Here is an 18,465-nt window from a genome sequence, read left to right as displayed (position 1 = left end):
ACCCATAAAAATTGGTCCGCAACCCACATATGGGTCCCAACCCACTGTTTGGGAACCAATGACTTAGCCAGTGACAGAGCGACGCCTCAGGCCATGAGATCTAGACTCCCCTAACGTCCAGTGATGGAAGAAGTAGCCTATACTCACTTAAGTAAACTCTCAATGCTGCAGTAATTGAGTAAGTAAAAGTCCGGTATTTAAAATTCACTTGAATAAAAGTAGGCCTACAAACGTGTTGGCCAAAGTAGGCCTAAGTAGGCCTATATATAGGGTTGAAGTGGTTAATGATATTTTGTAATAATAATCCAAATCTACAAAGTAACAAGTAACTCAAGTTTTCAAATAATTGTAGTGGAGTAAAAAATACAACATTTGCCTCCGAGATGTATGGAGTAGGCCTAGAAGTAAAAGTATTGACAATTGGAAGCACTCCAGTAAAGTAAAAACCTACCTCAAAATTGTACTTAAAAGTACAGTACTTGAGTACATCTACTTAGTTACTTTAATTACCCCACCGGTAACGTCCTATCACGTTCAGTTGCTGGGCAACCACCGTACACAAGACGATGCTTGTTTGTTGCTGTTGTGTGTTGTAGTCGCTCGACCCGACGTCCGTCAACAGACCGTTATTATTAGCAATGATATTACAATGTCTTATAACGGGTTTCTACGCTGTAACAGTCGGCTCTCAAAAGAGGAACAACAGTTCCGTCAACTAAAAAACAAAGCTGCAGAATTCTACCAAGGAAACGGAATCCCACAGAAGATAGAGTGTGTCTTAACAGAGCTGTTCCTGGATCAGCCGGATGACATGTACGGTTACCTGGTATGAAGAGTCATTTAATCTTTAAAACTGTATGATTAGCCTGTTTGGTATAATTGAGCAATAGATGATGATTTGTTCACAGATGCAACCAGTATTTCCCGACTGAAACATCGCACGCGGACACACACACACACACACACACACACACACACACGCACGCACGCACGCACGCACGCACGCACGCACACACACACACACACACACACACACACACACACACACACACACACACACACACACACACACACACACACACACACACACACACACACACACACACACACACACACAATCAGACCAATTTGGTGTAGCTGTCCAAATGACCATGCAGGCTACATAGTCATAACAGTTAACATGAATACTTTCTGCATTTGCTACTGAGTGTTGGAATCAGCTCATGCACTGCACTGATCAACAACACAACAGAAATATAATTTGGCAAAACATTTGAGGTCAATAAAACGTTCACAAAGGTCTTCCAGTTCATCCTATGAATCATGAAAATGGCCATATGCATTTAGAATCTGCACATTTACAAAATATTTGGAGGTGCAAACTGTCATGTTTAATTTGTAATAGCTCCAATAAGTGCATTGTAAAGAAAGGCCTGTATTATTGCACCTACATTTGTGTTTTTAGTCTTAGTGGATGGATTGTTTTTGGGTGGGCAGTAGTAGATTATGGTTATAATAAAATGTCATCACCAGTTCTGCATTCCTGGTCTTCTGCCCAGAAGACAAGCATTCTAATAACAGCTGTGATGCTGTACTGTACTGCGGAGGTTCCCAAACATTTTCAAGTCAAGGACCCGCAAATGTATAATTATGTATTTGGCGGGGGACCCACATCTGAAAAGGTTTTGAGCCAGGGCCCCCGAAGAGAAGAAAAACAATATAAAAATTGATGTTTTCCAAACACTTTCGCTATTTTTGAATAGTCAAAATATAAATGGATAAAGAGTTTAAAATGATTGTGATGCTGTATTAACACATTTTGCTGCATGGGGACCCTCTGGAACCCCCCCAAGGACCTCTGGGGGTCCCCGCCCGGACCCCACTTTGAGAACCACTGCACTAGGTCATGGCTCTAAATTACTCTGCAGTACATAAATTAGTTGGCTAAATTAGTTTGAGCAATCAGTGTCTGGGTAATTCAAACCATTCTCCAGCCAACATGCTCCACTTGTCATCACTGACATGAATAAATTAAACCCCAATTTCTCCCTGATCATTTCAACACAGACTTTAAAAGAAGATTGAGGTTGCTGTATTTTAATCATTTAATTTCACTTTAGGCCAATTACTTCTCCAAACTCTCTGCACCACCACGGATCAGCAAACTAAAGGGCATTGAAGTATATAATGCAAAAGGACAAGCATCCATTGAAGCAGAGGTCTTCTGTATCATCCGAAATGAAGAGAAGGTAAACCTGAAGACCAGATTGTTACTGTTCTGCTTTTTGGCCTTAAAGGAGTAGTTCACCCCAAAAATGACTTGTTTTCTATCAATTACACACCACATGAAGCATCAAATTCATGGATATTTTTTTGTTTTTTTTTGCATTCCTAAGCCATTAATTTGATGACTGGCGGTCTCTCCGGTAGGAGACTCAAAGAGACTCCTTTGAGTCTCCTATACCGGATACATTGGAATCTTTCCGCCGGTAACCAAATTATTGGCTTAGGAATGCGACAAAAACAAAAAACATCTCCATGAATTCAATGCGTGTGTAATTGATAGAAAACAAGTCAGTTTTTGGGTGAACTACTCCTTTAAGCTGCCCCCCCCTCTTTGTTGGGCAATTAATGCTTGGTCTTATTTCCATTCTGTATGTGTGATGACTGAATGTTTGAGTTACATACTTTCAATATCTCCTACAACTGTCATGGACTAATAGGGCTCCTGTGGCAGATCATCCACTGGTGGGTTTGTACAGTTCCTACATAGTTGTATGCCAAAGCATGAAGCAGGCTGTTATAGCACCACCATGAGGCCGATTAGAAATAAATGGGGTTGGCATTCGTTCTTGGCCTACTGGGTGTGTGTGTGTGCAGTGCAGTTTCAGGCCAAGCAGACATTCGGCCTGGGTTCATGATTTGTGGCGTTTTGTGCAAAACGGGCCGCTCCCGCAAACTTTCAAAGCCAATCATAGTCAATCGGAATAGAATCAGAAAAATCTGACAGATACACCTTGATCATCTGAACGCAAAGATAATGTGTACCGATTTGCGTGAGCTTTTGGACAAATTGAAGCAGCTAGTTATAGACGAATCCACAGACGCGCTGCCTGTAGGCAGCCATAGCTGCGGTGTCAACGCTCCGCACCGCGACACCGGAGCAATGGCCGTCTACAGGCAGCTACAGGCAGTGCGTCTGTGGATTCGTCTATAGGGCCACCATGAGGCTGATTTGAAACATTTGGGGCAGTGGTTCTTCCATGGCCTACTGGGAGTGTGCGTGCAACGTTTCATGCCGATCGGTCCAACATTGCGGGAGATTAGGTGCTCATAGACGCACGCACGCATGCACGCTATTCAAGTGTTTTAACAGTAACAAGTATCTATGCTTACATAGGCGTTCGTTTAGTCACCTTTCCCTTTGACCCTCCTAATAACGTCATGCCTGAGTCTGACCCACAAGAAATAGGTTCTGATATCACTCTGAATGCCAACAGGTGTTTGTCTAGTCAGCTCTTGGCACACTGAAATCTGCAGACCCATTGGATTCCACATCCTCCTGATATGGGGAGCTGGAGAATGGATAAGTTACATTTGGACGTTCTCCATGGCATCCGCTAGCCACATTATGGTACCCTCTGGCTCCCTACGGGAAGAGATTGAGCTGTCAGCACAGCTTTTGTTACTAGTTTCTGCTGACCTTGACTAGCATGGGTGATGTTGCTTAATTACCTACCCTCATAAGGGAGTACGTGCTCATTCTGGATCATTACCAATTTAGAGCAGTCTGCGACGTGTAGTCTGCTGGAAGCTGAGATCTTAACTCATAATGACATTAGATACAGTAACGCATATACATGCTCTATATGCATGACTTCTACTCAGGGTTCAGGGAGCAAGTTATAACATTAGGTTTGATTAAATGATACTTGGTTATTGTAAGTTTGATAATCACACAATGACAAAGAATCAACTAAGCTAGATAATGATTAAAAGCATAGTACATGATTATATTAAGAGAGACAATTAAACATTTAATGACTAAATGAAATAATATATACAAGCCTCACTTGGTTATTATAATGCAATATCTAAAATCACTCATAATCACCCAGCCTCCACATAGTGGTCGCACAAAAACAGCCGATTTGTAAGCTCACAGCGCTTGGTATGACAACGCATCGTGAGCTTGTAGATCGGCTATTTCACGATTTTTGAAAATGTCTGAAACAGTTTGATAATTTTCCGCCCATAACGACACGCCCGAAATAGGTTGAAAGCTGATGCTTTTGAAGCGACAGTAGCGGGCCCAGTCTGCAGCTGTACAGTAAACACTAATGTGAAGAGACAGCCGGGGGCAAACAGAGAGCTATCGAAGGGTAGCAATCAGAGGACAGACGGTGACCTTTGACCCTTGCCATTTCAAATTTCACAGTATCACACAGGACGGAAAAATGAGATGTGACACCATGAGCCAAGGTCACAGAGAGGTCACGAGAGCAGACACCTAAGGCCTTCTAAGCACACCTCGACCCTTTCACCCCGGAAATATTACCCTGCAAACCAAGTGCACCATTTAACTCTGATCAGTATAGTTAATGTACTCATGCTAGTTATCAATCGAAGAAATCCACAATCCCACCTGGGAGACAGATGCTGCTAACACAGAAAGGAAGTGTATTATATATATATATATATATATATATATATATATATATATATATATATATATATATATATATATATATATATATATATATATATATATATATATATATATATAAAATATTATTTATTTTTATTTTATTTTATTTTCTTTTTGAGTGGTGCCGAAGGCAACCACTCCTATATCTGGCTTTGTCCGTGTGTCCGTATGTATGTATGTATGTATGTATGTATGTATGTATGTATGTATGTATGTATGTATGTATGTATGTATGTCCACAAACATTGATGACAACATCAATACGGGGGTCAATACGGGGCTCATCAAAGGCACCACTCACTTCACACAGGGTGTGATTTTTGGTATACAGTAAGTAAAAAAACAAACAAAAAAGTACTGACCAAACCAATCAAATGTTTAGTTGACACAGGTTACAGTTGGGAGAAAGGAAAATACAGGCATAAGCATGGTGGAGTGACATTAGAGCGATGCTTTTGGATTATCACTCGGCCCATTTCCAGTCTTAGCACTGACAGTAATCTGTTGTGACAGGAAACAGCGATGATAGTGGTTCGACCTAAAGGAGGAGAGAGAGAGAGAGAAGGGGGGGGGGGAGAGAGAGAAGAAGGATGAATGGCGAGAGAGGGATGGGGAGGCAGATGTAAAGATGATGAAGATGGAGGAGATAAAGGAGGAGGGGTAGAGAAGAGAGAGAGAGAGAGAGAGAGAGAGAGAGAGAGAGAGAGAGAGAGAGAGAGAGAGAGGAGGATGAGTAATCGAGGTAGAGGGAGCATGGTGGTGTGCAGACATTAACTCAGATACTCCACTCCCTCTGGTCTCACTCCCAGCTCTAGGTCAGATGCTGACATCACCCTCACAGCTCCCAATATTGCGGGCTTGAGGATTACATGTACTGTAACTGTATGTTGGCCGGCCGGGCAGGGAAGCTACGCAATCAAATCCTAATTATTTTAACTGAATGATCCTGTGCTCACAAATGTAAAAAAAAGAAAGTTACATTTGCAAACTCTTGGGAGTTACAAATGGATATATTAACATTGAGGACTTTACGGCATTGCGTATATATGTGTGTGTGTGTGTGTGTGTGTGTGTGTGTGTTGGGGGGGGGGGGCGCTTCATCTCACTGTCCTGCCTTTACTGCATTAATTGGATTGGTTCACACATTGAGCAGTTGTTCAATCAGGGTCCCGCCATGAGGATTTTGACATCTGTTGTTGTGGTTTAACTAATGGCTCACATGTACAGTACCCCCCCCCGCCCCCACACACACACACACTTATCCCTTCCTGGCATATAAACAGATATATTTAGCATATGCTGGCTAAACAAGCAGGTGTTTCAGTGTGCCTCATTTAATGCCAAGTTTTTAATCTTAAAACTATCACCCAGTAATAATACAAATGATATACTGAAAGAGTTCGAGTCAAATGGCCTGTCCTTACTCAAAAATGTGTGTGTGTGTGTGTGTGTGTGTGTGTGTGTGTGTGTGTGTGTGTGTGTGTGTGTGTGTGTGTGTGTGTGTGTGTGTGCATGCGAGTGCGTTTTGGTGTTCAGAGGATGTGCACTGCATCCATCTCCACCAACGACTTTGAAGAGAATTCAGTGGATCCAGGTGCTAACAGTGTCAGTGATGTATTGACTGCCCTCTGTTGGGTCAATGAAGATCTAAGCACATTGGTGAAAGACTGTAATCCTTGTGACCAGACTGGCGTGGATCAGATACTGAGGTAATGTATGTTAATAGTCTTCTTCTAATCTTTGACAAGCTTTTTTCTTTGTCTCCGGAGGTGCATGGCATTCCAATTCTGCCTTGTATGATCATCCATCTGCCATCCAATGTTTCAGAGATTAAAATAGTTTTTGCCGTTTCTTTACTCATTGATGAGACAATTAATTTACTAGTTATGTTTTATTTTTAAGTCATTCATTGAAATTTGGTAGAACCTCGTAAATAATTTGGATAAATGCCCAAATGTCAATCATCTTTGTCAGGTGCTCCCGTGCTCTGTGAATGGCAACCACACAATCACATTTACTCTCTGTCAATTCATTGTCATGTGGCTCATGGAGCACAGGAGCAACTGATAAATATGAACAATATTTGAACTCTTTGTGACTGCAGGCAAGGTGACCGGAAATTGACCGCCACTGATCTTATGAACTCATTGCTGAGATTTTATAACTTGTACTCTTTCGTCCTTACTTTCTCCTTCAATTTGTTCAGTGGGGATTTGTTTGTTTTACTAGAGGGTTGTTATATGTTGCTCGTGCACGTTCACCTAATGCATGTGTGTGGGTGGGTGTGAATACAATGGTGGTGTGGTTGTGCACGTCAGTATACAAACCTAGCCTATAAATGAATAACAAAAAAAATAGTTATAAAGACAAATAAGGGAACGAGCAAATGAATAAATAAAGGGCTCCATTTCTGTGCATTAAACTCAAACAGGATTAAACGTGGCTTGCTGCGCGTTGACCTTCTGGAGTGGGGTCATGTAGAGGTTGTTTGCCGATTGTCACATCCTATCATATCACGGCACACCAGGCTCCTCTTATTGGCTGCTTTTGCATCATCTCACATTAACCAACTGTAGTGCCAGATGAACTGCTGCGTGTCACTATGGCTTGACAGGGGAAAATGTGCCATAAATATGTCTATTGCATCATTTTCTCCCCTCATGGTCTCTAAAAAAAGACAGTGAAAACGACAAGTCAAATATTTGGATGTACTGTAGAATAATGAGTATATATTGTATTTTCACTGTATTGCATAGCGTATGGTGCCCGTTTCCCTTTTAATTGTTTTTGTGTAGCCCTCCACTTAAAGTCTATAATATAGTTTGTTGACCGGGGTCCCCCTGGGTTCTGTACTTGGCCGTCCTCATTTTTTCCCTCAACACCAAACATCTTTGCTGAAAAAAGCAGATCTACAGTATAAGCTTGTATATCTGCTATTTTTGCTAAATGCTCGCCTATTTTTGTCGAACAGGGACGCTAGGGTTCATGTGGTTAACTGACAGCCCCTGGAGGGGCAGCAGAGAACCTTGGTGCACTGATTAGCTAGTGCAGAATAGCTCTCAGAGCTCTATTGTCTAATGTCTCTATTGCTCTATGTCTATTGTCTACTCTTAATGCCAACTGTCTGTCTGCATGCGGTTTTTGGGCAGTGATTTCCTCTTGGCGCGCTACCTGGAGGAGCAGGACCTCCACAGGAGAGAAAGAGAGAGTCGTCCACCATCTGAGCCTGAGGTACAGTCTCCACCTCCTCCACCTACAGCACCCACTAAGGACAAGAAGGGAAGTGACAAAGGTACGACGCTGACTAGAGATAATGCTCTAATGCTGCTAGTGAGGTTTGGGCTGACAACAGGCTGAAACCTGGGCACTGGCATCCCATATAATAATAATAATAAATAATAACCGTATGTTTACAATATGAAAAAAATATATATTGGCGTGATACAAAAGGATGTAATATACAGTATATGTGTGTCTATCTACACACACACACACACACACACACACACACGCACTCTAGTATACGGGTATGTAGCCTTTTGTATCACCCCGGAAATGAAAATGAAGCTCTCTCTCTCGCTAATGGAGAATCTCTAATGGATTTACAGTATGTCAGTTGTAATGGCTTTGAAACAAGGGTCTAGCTCTTTATGTTTCGGTGAAAATAATGGATAATTAAAATCAATCCACAGTATGAGCCAAGATTTGGCACTTGTTACTTGGCATCTGTATCAGCAGGTATGTTCCTAATGGTAGCTACTTTAAAAAAGACATTCAGCTGCTCTAATAAATTGTACCTGCTGTTGTGTTTAGCAGGCATTGCTAATACTATGCAGTTGCACAAGGAAGGTCTGGCCAGCACATGTTTTATTGGCATATTTAAAATTCTGCCTAACATGGACAATGGAGCATACCTCCCATCACATCAGACTTCAAATTCATTCATAATTCATAATTCATGTCATGCTACTACATAATTTCGGGGGTTTCAGAACATGAGTATGCTCTCAGTGAAATATCATAGCCAGAAACCCATGGGTGTGTTTAATGTGTATACATAAAGAGCTGTTACTTGCATGAGCGATCAGCTCTATGTATCTGGGTTGCAACATTCTCTATAGTAACCCGCCTCATCCATCCCTGAAAAACAGAGGAAAAAACAAAATATGAATTAACATTTTTTTTTGCCTTGTTATGAAGTCCCCATCAGGATACCATCACCTCATAAGGCACCTCCACATGCCACACATAACTATCATAATAATGTATTAACACCGAAAACATTAAATTATGCTTGTTTGTTCTGCCAGGAAAAAAGAGAAACAGCATAGCAGAGAAGCCAATCACCCCACAGGTTCCACCAGAACCGGTCCTGTCTGGAAGCATGGCCATCGGTTCAGTGTCCCTGGCTGTGGCAAAAACTGGAGCACAACTCCAAGACATTCCCCTGTACAAATATATTGCAAACCTGAGAAACCAAGAGGTTAACACAAATATCCCTACAATTAATACCACACACACACGTTTTCAATTTGTCATTAAAAATACCATTTGTACTTAACCTGCTAGCCTGACCTACCCACACCCTAAAACTAACCCTGACCTCTAAATGCCTAACACACACACACTTACACAGACATTACAGAGGGCAGTGTAATGATTATTGTGTCTTTCACAAATTCATCCAGACCCCAAAAGAGTTCCACATTCCGTTGCCCTTGGTAACTTTGCTGAGCTGTGGGAAGATGTCTCCAGGAAAGTTGAATTTACTTGAAGAGGTCATCCTGATGCCCAAGGCAGGACAGCGAGTCAAACAAGTACTACTCAGCACTCAGGAACACACCTATTGTGCTATTGTCCGACTGTCTGCATGCAGTTGCACTTGTTTTCTGTCTTGGACCCACTTTTACTGTAGATGATTGGCGTAAGTTTGGTCTTATTGTTGTTTGTAAACGTTTTCTCAAGTATGTCTGGGAGTTAGGTCAACAAATGTATTTTCTTTGTTCTTTCTATATGGTATGTTGGTTGGTAAGGCCACTTCATTTTTTCAAGGTCAAAATTTACTATATGGTGGAAAACATGCTGAACTAAAGTGAAATTCTCTGACAGATCACCAGAATGGCCCTTGATATACAAAGGGAGATGATGAGAATAATGAACGCTACATCAAAAGCTGGGGTGAGAGAAATATAGATTTCTTTACTGTGGGGAAATGTCATTTTAAACCATCCATACATAACACAAGAAATTAAATGCAGAGCTTTATGAACATACACTAAGCTCATTAAGTTTTTATACATGGCCAGAGCTAATGTGTACTGTAAATTAAGTCAGAGCATGTGTGGCATTATACTGTAAGTATGCAAAGATTTAGTAAAACGGCACAATTGAATACACCCATTCAACTTTTCCTCTTATGCGGTATCGATAGTTCTTATTTCAGTTTAACTGTAAGGTGACATTTAGCACTTGTGGAAGATAAGTAGACTATAACACGATCATGTCTAGCTAAAGAACCTTATATTGATGACTGTCTCATTCAGATAATGAATACTCATTCACCGTCTTTAATGTAAAGATTCAACTCTTTATGTTAACCCTATGAAACAAGTTGTAACTGTACCATGGGTTGACCATAATTGCACATGGAATGCTTCATTAAACCTTTGTGTCTGTCAAATAACCTTAGATAACTAAAATCAAATCACGTGTGACTATTCTCATGGAAGACCCTGAACAGTGTTTGTGCCTAGTTTGGTGTGGGTGCCTGGCCCCAAGTATACATTAGAAAGTTAAAGTGGACCCACATGGACACTTAATAATGGTCAATTGTTTGACTTAAAGCCATACTGTATAAAGTATACTGTATAATATATATATATATATATATATATATATATAGTACATATATTTATACAAAATTATAATTACATAATTCTGAAAATGTTAATATATATATTTTTCAAAAGGATTTGAGTGTACATTTAACTAATACATGCCTGATGAGTCTGCGTGAATAACATACGTTTATGAGATATTCAATGTCTTTGCTCACAGGCAGTACAGGCAACAGTGTCGACGTCTGGAGCGCTGGTTGTTGGATACGAGCGACCTGAGCAGCCTCTGGATCTGATCGCTGATGCGTGCAGCAACCTTGGACTTGCACTTGGAACAGAGCTTCATTTGGCAGTAAACTGTGCGGCTCACGAGCTAATGGACTACGTAAGTTGCCGAAAGGCTCTCTCTCTCGCTCATATCACATGTGCCCTTGTGCCAGAGGCCTTGTATAAACCAAGCCTTGACTACATAAACCAGAACTGTCGCTTTAGGGCAATTCAGTAGCAAAGGTGGATAACATTTGTTAAAGGCAGACTAGGAAAGAACTGAACAGCTTTTCTTCTACCCAGTCTAAAGGAAAGTATGATGTGGTGACAGGAGGTCCCAAGTCTGCTGATGAACTCGTGAACATGTATGAAGCGCTGATGAGCAAATATCCATCAGTGGTGGCCTTGATTGACCCACTGAGGAAAGAGGTACAGTATGTTCTTCTTGCACAACAATGGAAGGTTGGCAGTTTGACGTCAACATTTCTATTTTTGTATTTGTTACAGAAGCAACCTAAAGAGAAAATCAAACATTTATGCCAATATTTGTGTTCACTCCATTTGAGTGTGAGTGAATGGTTCAAAAGTTCAAATATGATTCTTTTGGGGGGTCATGGCCTGAAAAGGTTGAGAACCACTGGTATATAGGACTCCAAATGTGGGCAAAGTTTCAGTAAAAAAAAAAGGGAAAGAACGGTATAAAACATATGTGAATTAATGAAGGTACTTCTGTGGTCTACTGCCAGTGTGCACAAGAGATCTGGCTGTCAAGCTCACACCCGGGGATGGAATGTATAGGACCCGCAATGCAGAAAACACTCTTAACACAAAAGAAGTTGGCAAATTCTATCCCGGAAAAGACACGCTGTGATTGGCCAGTAGTCACTTTGAGTGCCAGTTGGGGAAAACTCTCGCCCCAAAACATGATTTACGATTCTGTGCCTATCGGTACATAACTCGGACGGCGCTGAGTCGGCTCAAGTGAACTTCGCAACGTTCAGCACAGCAACTCGCTCGCTTTAGCTCGCTCGGTGGTTCCTCTCGTGGCTCAAGTTTGCTTGAGACGGCACGCTTCCATCATTGTCCAAAACTATATTTAATCGGCAAAAAAATTATAGATTGCGGTTGTCGGAAAAAGAGTACCGGCAGCAGGGTTCTATCACGGGGGGTTGGGGTCATCAATTCAATGCTCAGCGAGACACGCCACTAGACCAGATTTAAAAAAAAAGGGTTTTGGGCTGTATTAGAATGTGACAATGCCCCTTGTCCTTGTTTTTGCATTCAGCCAATCGCAAGGCAGGCAGGGCAGGGCTTGGTAGATTCTAGTTACCAATAAATAATACGCCTCAGAGTCACATTAGGAACAAAACTGAACAGGGAGGGGGACACAGAGCAGGGGCAGAGGCCAAGATTGTGACACTGGCGCTGGCCGGTCCAGCGGTTTGCAAGATTAGCTCCGGACACACAGACAGACTCTTCAAGACGGCTCGCCTCTGAGGAGCCATGCTATAAAAACACAATTCAAATATCCTAATGGGTATATATCATGAACTGGAACAGGGACGTGCACAGATAGACTCTAGGTGGTGCTAGAGCACCTGCCCTTTGCCCTCTTGACCAGAAGTGCTCTTTTGAAAAAAAGAAAAAAAACATTATTTTTTTTTCAGTTTACAGCAGGGGTCTTCAACAGGGGGTCCGGGACCCCTAGGGGGTCCTCAGAGTTACTACAGGGGGTAGTACCATAAACACTCGAAACCTAGCATCCCTTTTCTGAGGAGAACTTTAGCCAAAAATAGCAGATCTACAAGCCCACAGCTGCGAGGCGTTGTGGGCTTGTAGATCGGCTATTTTTGGCAAAGAGGTATAGGTGTAGAGGGAAAAAAGAGCAGACCAAGTCAACCAAAAAAAGTATAATTTACTTGAGCACCTGCCCCTCAAAATGTCTGTGCACGCCACTGAACTGGAATCACCCACAGTATTCAGGGGTATACCTTAACCATGTGTACTGTATGTATCCTCTCTCTAAGGATGTTAAGCAGTGGGAGAAGCTAAACAGTGTAATTGGAGCCTCATGCTCCCTGCTGGCTGACGTCAGCTATGAACCCCTCAGTCATGGCATGCAGCCACCTGCCACGCCCATCCCAGGGGTCAAAGGTTTTATCCTGAAGCAGACCAATGAAATGTCAATCAGCGATCTGATTCGCATCACAACAGAGCACCAAGGTAACGGAACCTTGCATGCATGCGAAGGGCATGATAAGAGGCCTCTGACCTTGTTCCCCCTAGATTCGGCACAAACATGGGGAAAATGCATTCTATGCTGCCACCAGAATGTTAATTGCCCTATCGACAGCCATTACCTCTCGATTCCCCATCCACATTTAAAAACCTAAAAAATATGGACCGACCTCAAAATAGAATTGGAATGAATCCCTTCTAGCTTGCCCCGAGAGAGTCAAACAACGCAACTCCCTCAGCGAGCTCCACGGAAGAAGCCCTGTGGGAGTGGCATCCTTTGCCCCCTCCCCACTTTTTTTCTGAGAATATTCTATCATTCATTATTCATTGCTTTTAGTGTTGTTGCTGATTTGCAATGTACAGTATTGTACTATGTATTGTATGTCTTTATAATTAATTGAGTACAGTGGACCACAATGGCCCCCTGGGACTTTTTGTGTTATCATTTTAGCATGCCTTTTTTTGTTTTACTTTACTGCCATACCGTTTTCAATCTGGCTAATAAAGTATTAATCACTCAACAACAAAAAAAGTGCCAGATTTGACTTTGGTGATTTTTTTGTTTGTTTTATATGACTGCATGCTGAACATAACTGATTCATAATTGGTCTTCTTTGTTTTAACATTCAAATCAAAGTATTGCTTATAAGCAGTCTCAGGTTTTACTTAGTACAATATTGAATTAGTTCAGATTTCAGTGATATTGTTGATACCTTAAAACAGTGACTCCTGTAGCGTGGGAGCAATATTTTTGGCCGACGTCCAAGTGAAACTACTTAATTTGGCAGCATTCATTACAAAATGTGGTGTGGCAGCACCAACCTGACAAATATATTATTTAATGCCACTCAAACATCTTAAATTTACCAATGGAGGGATTTTTATTGTGAGGGCATTTTAGATCACAGGAGCTTTTTTTTGCAGTTTTTTTTTTAAATCTGTTTTTAAATGTATGAATAATTGACAAACAATTGTGTTTGCGTGCGATTGTGTCCACACGTCGGAACGGCAGGTGCAGTGATAATGGGCATGACGTTCAGTGAGCCCTGCTGTGATGCATCTCTATCAGATCTGGTGAGTCACAGTCATCCGTTCTTTTTGTGGATGTGTCTTTGTGTGGCTTTAACCGTTGCTTTTAAATGAAATATCCGAGACTATTAGCCTTTTGGGGTAGTTGTTGCTATGTACAGTATATAGCAACATAACGTTTTTTGTGATTTTTTTCAGAAAACGTAGGTCTGGATTTAGAAGGTGTTTTTAGAATAGGCCCCAGGTCTAAATGGGCTAATATTAAAATAATAACTGATAACACGCATTCAGAGCTTGTAGATAAGCTGTTTTCGCTGCACAACATGCGTCCATAGAAGACATGCTGGCTTCTATAGAATCCAAATGACAGAAATCAGTCGTGGCGACTGAGAACTTTAATCCATGAGCTCATCTCAGCGTGCTTTGCTTGGCCGTTCCTAGACGCAAAAACAATTCTCTCTGCCCAGGGTTTCTCTGTTTTACTGTCATGAACAGTCAAGTTTATATCCTTTTGCACTTTCACCACAACAAAATGATCTCTATGTCTCTTTTCTTTTTGTTGCTGTGTGGTTATTGTTATCACTCTGTACTGATTAAACTGCTTTCTTCTTCTTTCCCAAGGCCGTTGGGCTGGGTGTGAGCTATGTCAAACTGGGAGGTCTGAGCGGTGCTGAGAGGCTGACTAAATACAACCGTCTGATTTCTATAGAGGAAAAACTGGCCCAGCAGGGAATCCTGGGTATGGCGTTTTTGTTTTGTGTGTGTGTGTGTGTGTGTGTGTGTGTGTGTGTGTGTGTGTGTGTGTGTGTGTGTGTGTTTTAACCCATCCCTTGTCTTGTTTGTGAGGTACGGAGAAAAGGAGGTTAGACAAAGCTGTGTGAAGGGAGACGCAGTAATGGCTCGGTCTGTGAGAACACATCTCTCTCTCTCTCTCTCTCTCTCTCTCTCTCTCTGCTTTGGGTGTGAAAGGAAACTGTGACTGAGGAATCATAGATTTGTGTGTGTGTGTGTGTGTGTGTGTGTGTGTGTGTGTGTGTGTGTGTGTGTGTGTGTGTGTGTGTGTGTGTAAAGGAGGAGGATGGGGGGGTGGTTTAGAAAAAACGAGCCCTACCTTGTATGTTTTAATTGGCCCCCTAATTACACATAGACACATATTCCCACCCACCCAACCCTCTACAGCCACTGAAAGATGGTGTGTATATACAATTTATTTTGAGATATATACGTGTGTGTGTGTGTGTGTGTGTGTGTGTGTGTGTGTGTGTGTGTGTGTGTGTGTGTGTGTGTGTGTGTAAAAACAACATTTCAATCCCATAAAGCTGTTGTGGTTCCTTTTCTTTGAAAATATGATATTGTAAATGTACTTCTCTCTCTCCATTTTATCCACAGACCCCCTTGAGAAGCACACATCCTCATGGTTTGCTGAGAAAACACAAGAGCAATCCACTACTATGGATGATACAGACAAGGATTGAAACACATGATTTGGTAATGGTACAAAATGTAATTTAGAACTAAACTCAATATCATGATGTTCACCTTTCTTAACAAATCTGTTAGAGAAAATTCAAAGACTGTTCTATGAAAGAATACACTGGCAATATGAAACTGAATAAACCCGTTTTTAAAAACCACAAAACCTTTTGCCATTTCTTTCATAGCAGCTGGTCGAGAACACTTCGACCTTGTTCAAAAAGGTCTGCATTCCTTGATAAAAAAAAAGAGCTGATGGCGACATTAGCATGTACAGATTCATCATCTGAAGAGAGACAGATGAAAAAGGCACAGAGATAAGCTTGAGATAGAAAACTCAAGGATGGCCCCCATCACCTCAACACGCTCAACAGGGCTACTATAAGTACTGACCAAGTGGACCAGCAATTTAGAATGGACTTGATTAGAAACCTGCAGACACACTGGCAACAGTAACAATGTGGACTGATTGAGGCACCAAGGCTCAGGGTGACTGTTTGATATGACCAGCAATACTTAAAGCGGCAATGTGTAACTTTTCTTTAATTAACAAAATGAAAATTTGTCCAACCTGTATGGTAGAGTATGGTAATACAATATAACTTATACAATTGGTGTGGTTGTATTTAGATCGTGTCAAAGGTCATGTAAATGGTAAATTTATACAGCGCCTTTATCCAAGGCGCTTTACATAGATTGTGCATTACATTCACCCATTCACACACATTCATACACCGATGGCGGAAGAAACCATGCAAGGCACCAACCTGCTCATCGGGGGCAATTAGGGGTTCAGCGTCTTGCTCAAGGACACTTCGACACCAACTCTATGTGGGGAGCACGGGATCGAATTGGGAACCTTCCCGTTCCCAAGCAATCTCCTGAGCCACCGCCATCCCTTGTCTCACCTAGACACAGGATCTGACACGGATTTTGACCTGATGGTCAAGATTCAATTTATCCCCTGGGCAAGCAGGGAGGCTCTATTAGCTCAATGGTAAATATGTCAGCACTTGCGCAGGAAACCGCGTTAAAATCCGGGGTAGAAGAGGAAAGTTACATGGTGCAGCTTTAAATATCAAAATACTATTTTTTCCCCCGTTATTGACAGAACAACTTCCTATTATGAAAGCAATGAGTAATACCATAAGGGCACGAGCCCCCCCCCCCCCCACAGACACACACACACAAAGCGAGCTCAATGTTGGCCAACAAAATAGAGCCTCTGCATTGTACGAGGATGTGCGAGAAAAGCCTCCTTTAAAACTAGTCAGCTCCTCATCCGACCCCTGTCATGGCTCCACTCTTCCTGGCGGAAATGATTATGTCACATTGTAAAAGACCACAAAAAGCAGGTTTGTCCCCAGATCGTCTGAAGCGTCCGCCTCGGCTCTGAGACAGAAAGGACCAGTTGTGTATAGTGGGAAGTAAGAGGAGCTTCAGTGCTGCTTTGTGTCCTGGCGGCTGGCCTCCAGAGAAAGACCAACACAGACTCACAGCTGCATCAATGGACCTGTCAATTGACTGCTTCTCTGTTTAACAGCCAACAAACTGAATATGAGACAAGAGTAACATCAACCTGACTACTAGTGAGGATATGAATTTAATATAAAAATTACTGGTAGGCATTGATTACTTCGATTCAAAGCTGAAATGACAAAACTTGACATTCCGAGGAGAGAAGTTATTCGCACAGCGTTTAAGGCAAGAGAATACAGTTTAGTACAGAGCAAAGGATTAGCCTCGTGGACATTTTCCTAATTTGCTTAGGTTTTAAGGTAACAAGTCACTCGAATTTCATTAAGTCACTTTTTTTCCCATCAAGTCACAGCTTCAGTTAAACATTTTAATTGACTGAATAATCAAATTTGTCCTAAATTAAATAAATGTACCCCAACTGTGTAAATATCAATTCATGATGTGTTTAATTTGAGCAACGGATTTGTTTGCTGCACACTTAATGTTTGATGTTTCACCACTTAGACAGGCGTTCACTCTGCAAATGTGTGATGCGTACCCTACGCGTCTGTACCGTACAACCATCACTCTGTGATCAATAAGATGTACTCAGGCTACACATGCAGGAGCAGCTTAGAGACTTGGCTCTGAGCAACCACAGCCTCCCATCAGGCAATTACTGTGTTTGACAATAAATCAAATGACTAACAAAATAGCTAAGATTAAGTGTTTCCCAGACACACCAAAAAAAGGGTCTCCCTAATTGCCAGTCCACTCAAGGGACAAAAAAAATACGAAAGAATATACCAAAACGTTACGTTGTATCGGCCAATGATGAGCACACAACAGAGGGCCACACATTAGCCTTGCAGAGGGGGGGGGGGGGGTTTGGCAGAGGGAAGAAAGGAACGCAGCATGGCTTTGTGTAATTACAGCTTTTGCTTTGATCGACAGAGTGTTTACCACCCGTCAATCATTGCCAGCTTCTCTGACATCTAGAGCAGATGGCAATGGAAGGGATGGAGCTGCACGGCCACTGACACCGTTTTCTGTAACGAAGCTGGACGGTAAGACAGATGGTTTCAAAAGACACAGAAGACACAACGAAGATGCTGTACTGTATGCTGGCATGCTGCTGAGGTTTGACTGTCCTTCACTGAACATGGAGGCCAGTGATGACGAGTCAAAAGTGCATGCCATGCCTATCTCTTTGTTGATCTCGCTTTTCAGTTTTCAGAGCAGCTTAGCTTACATTAGCTGGTATTCTTGTCATTGACACTATCCCCTCAGTCATTATCCTACAGAATTCAGAACTAATCTCATCTTTCTTTGCCTTGAGAGAATGACAAGTGAAAAGAACATATTTGACATTGGTACAACTGGCCATTTCCAAGCACATATCTGTGGTGCCTCTCTTTGATGACTCTATTTTGTCCACAAAGTACACTGTTGAGG

General features: G+C 41.9%; 1 protein-coding gene across 1 annotated transcript; it reads left to right on the top strand.

Annotated features, from left to right (window-relative positions):
- Nucleotides 1-649: 649 nt before the first annotated feature.
- eno4 (enolase 4) lies at nt 650-15,554 on the top strand (the record flags this gene model as incomplete). The annotated part of the gene is made up of 13 exons (XM_084076105.1): nt 650-826; nt 2,121-2,249; nt 6,245-6,417; nt 7,858-8,000; nt 9,019-9,191; nt 9,397-9,525; nt 9,818-9,886; nt 10,766-10,930; nt 11,116-11,241; nt 12,840-13,035; nt 14,027-14,124; nt 14,701-14,818; nt 15,469-15,554. 13 exons carry the CDS (start codon nt 650-652, stop codon nt 15,552-15,554), a joined length of 1,782 nt encoding a protein of 593 aa, XP_083932231.1.
- Between the last annotated feature and the right edge of the window lie 2,911 nt (nt 15,555-18,465).

Source organism: Gymnoscopelus microlampas (genome assembly GCF_963454915.1).
Source record: "Gymnoscopelus microlampas genome assembly, chromosome: 13".
In the NCBI taxonomy this organism is placed as follows: domain Eukaryota; kingdom Metazoa; phylum Chordata; class Actinopteri; order Myctophiformes; family Myctophidae; genus Gymnoscopelus; species Gymnoscopelus microlampas.
The sequence above is the reverse complement of the archived record's forward strand: the minus strand, read 5'-3'. Positions and strand labels throughout refer to the sequence as shown.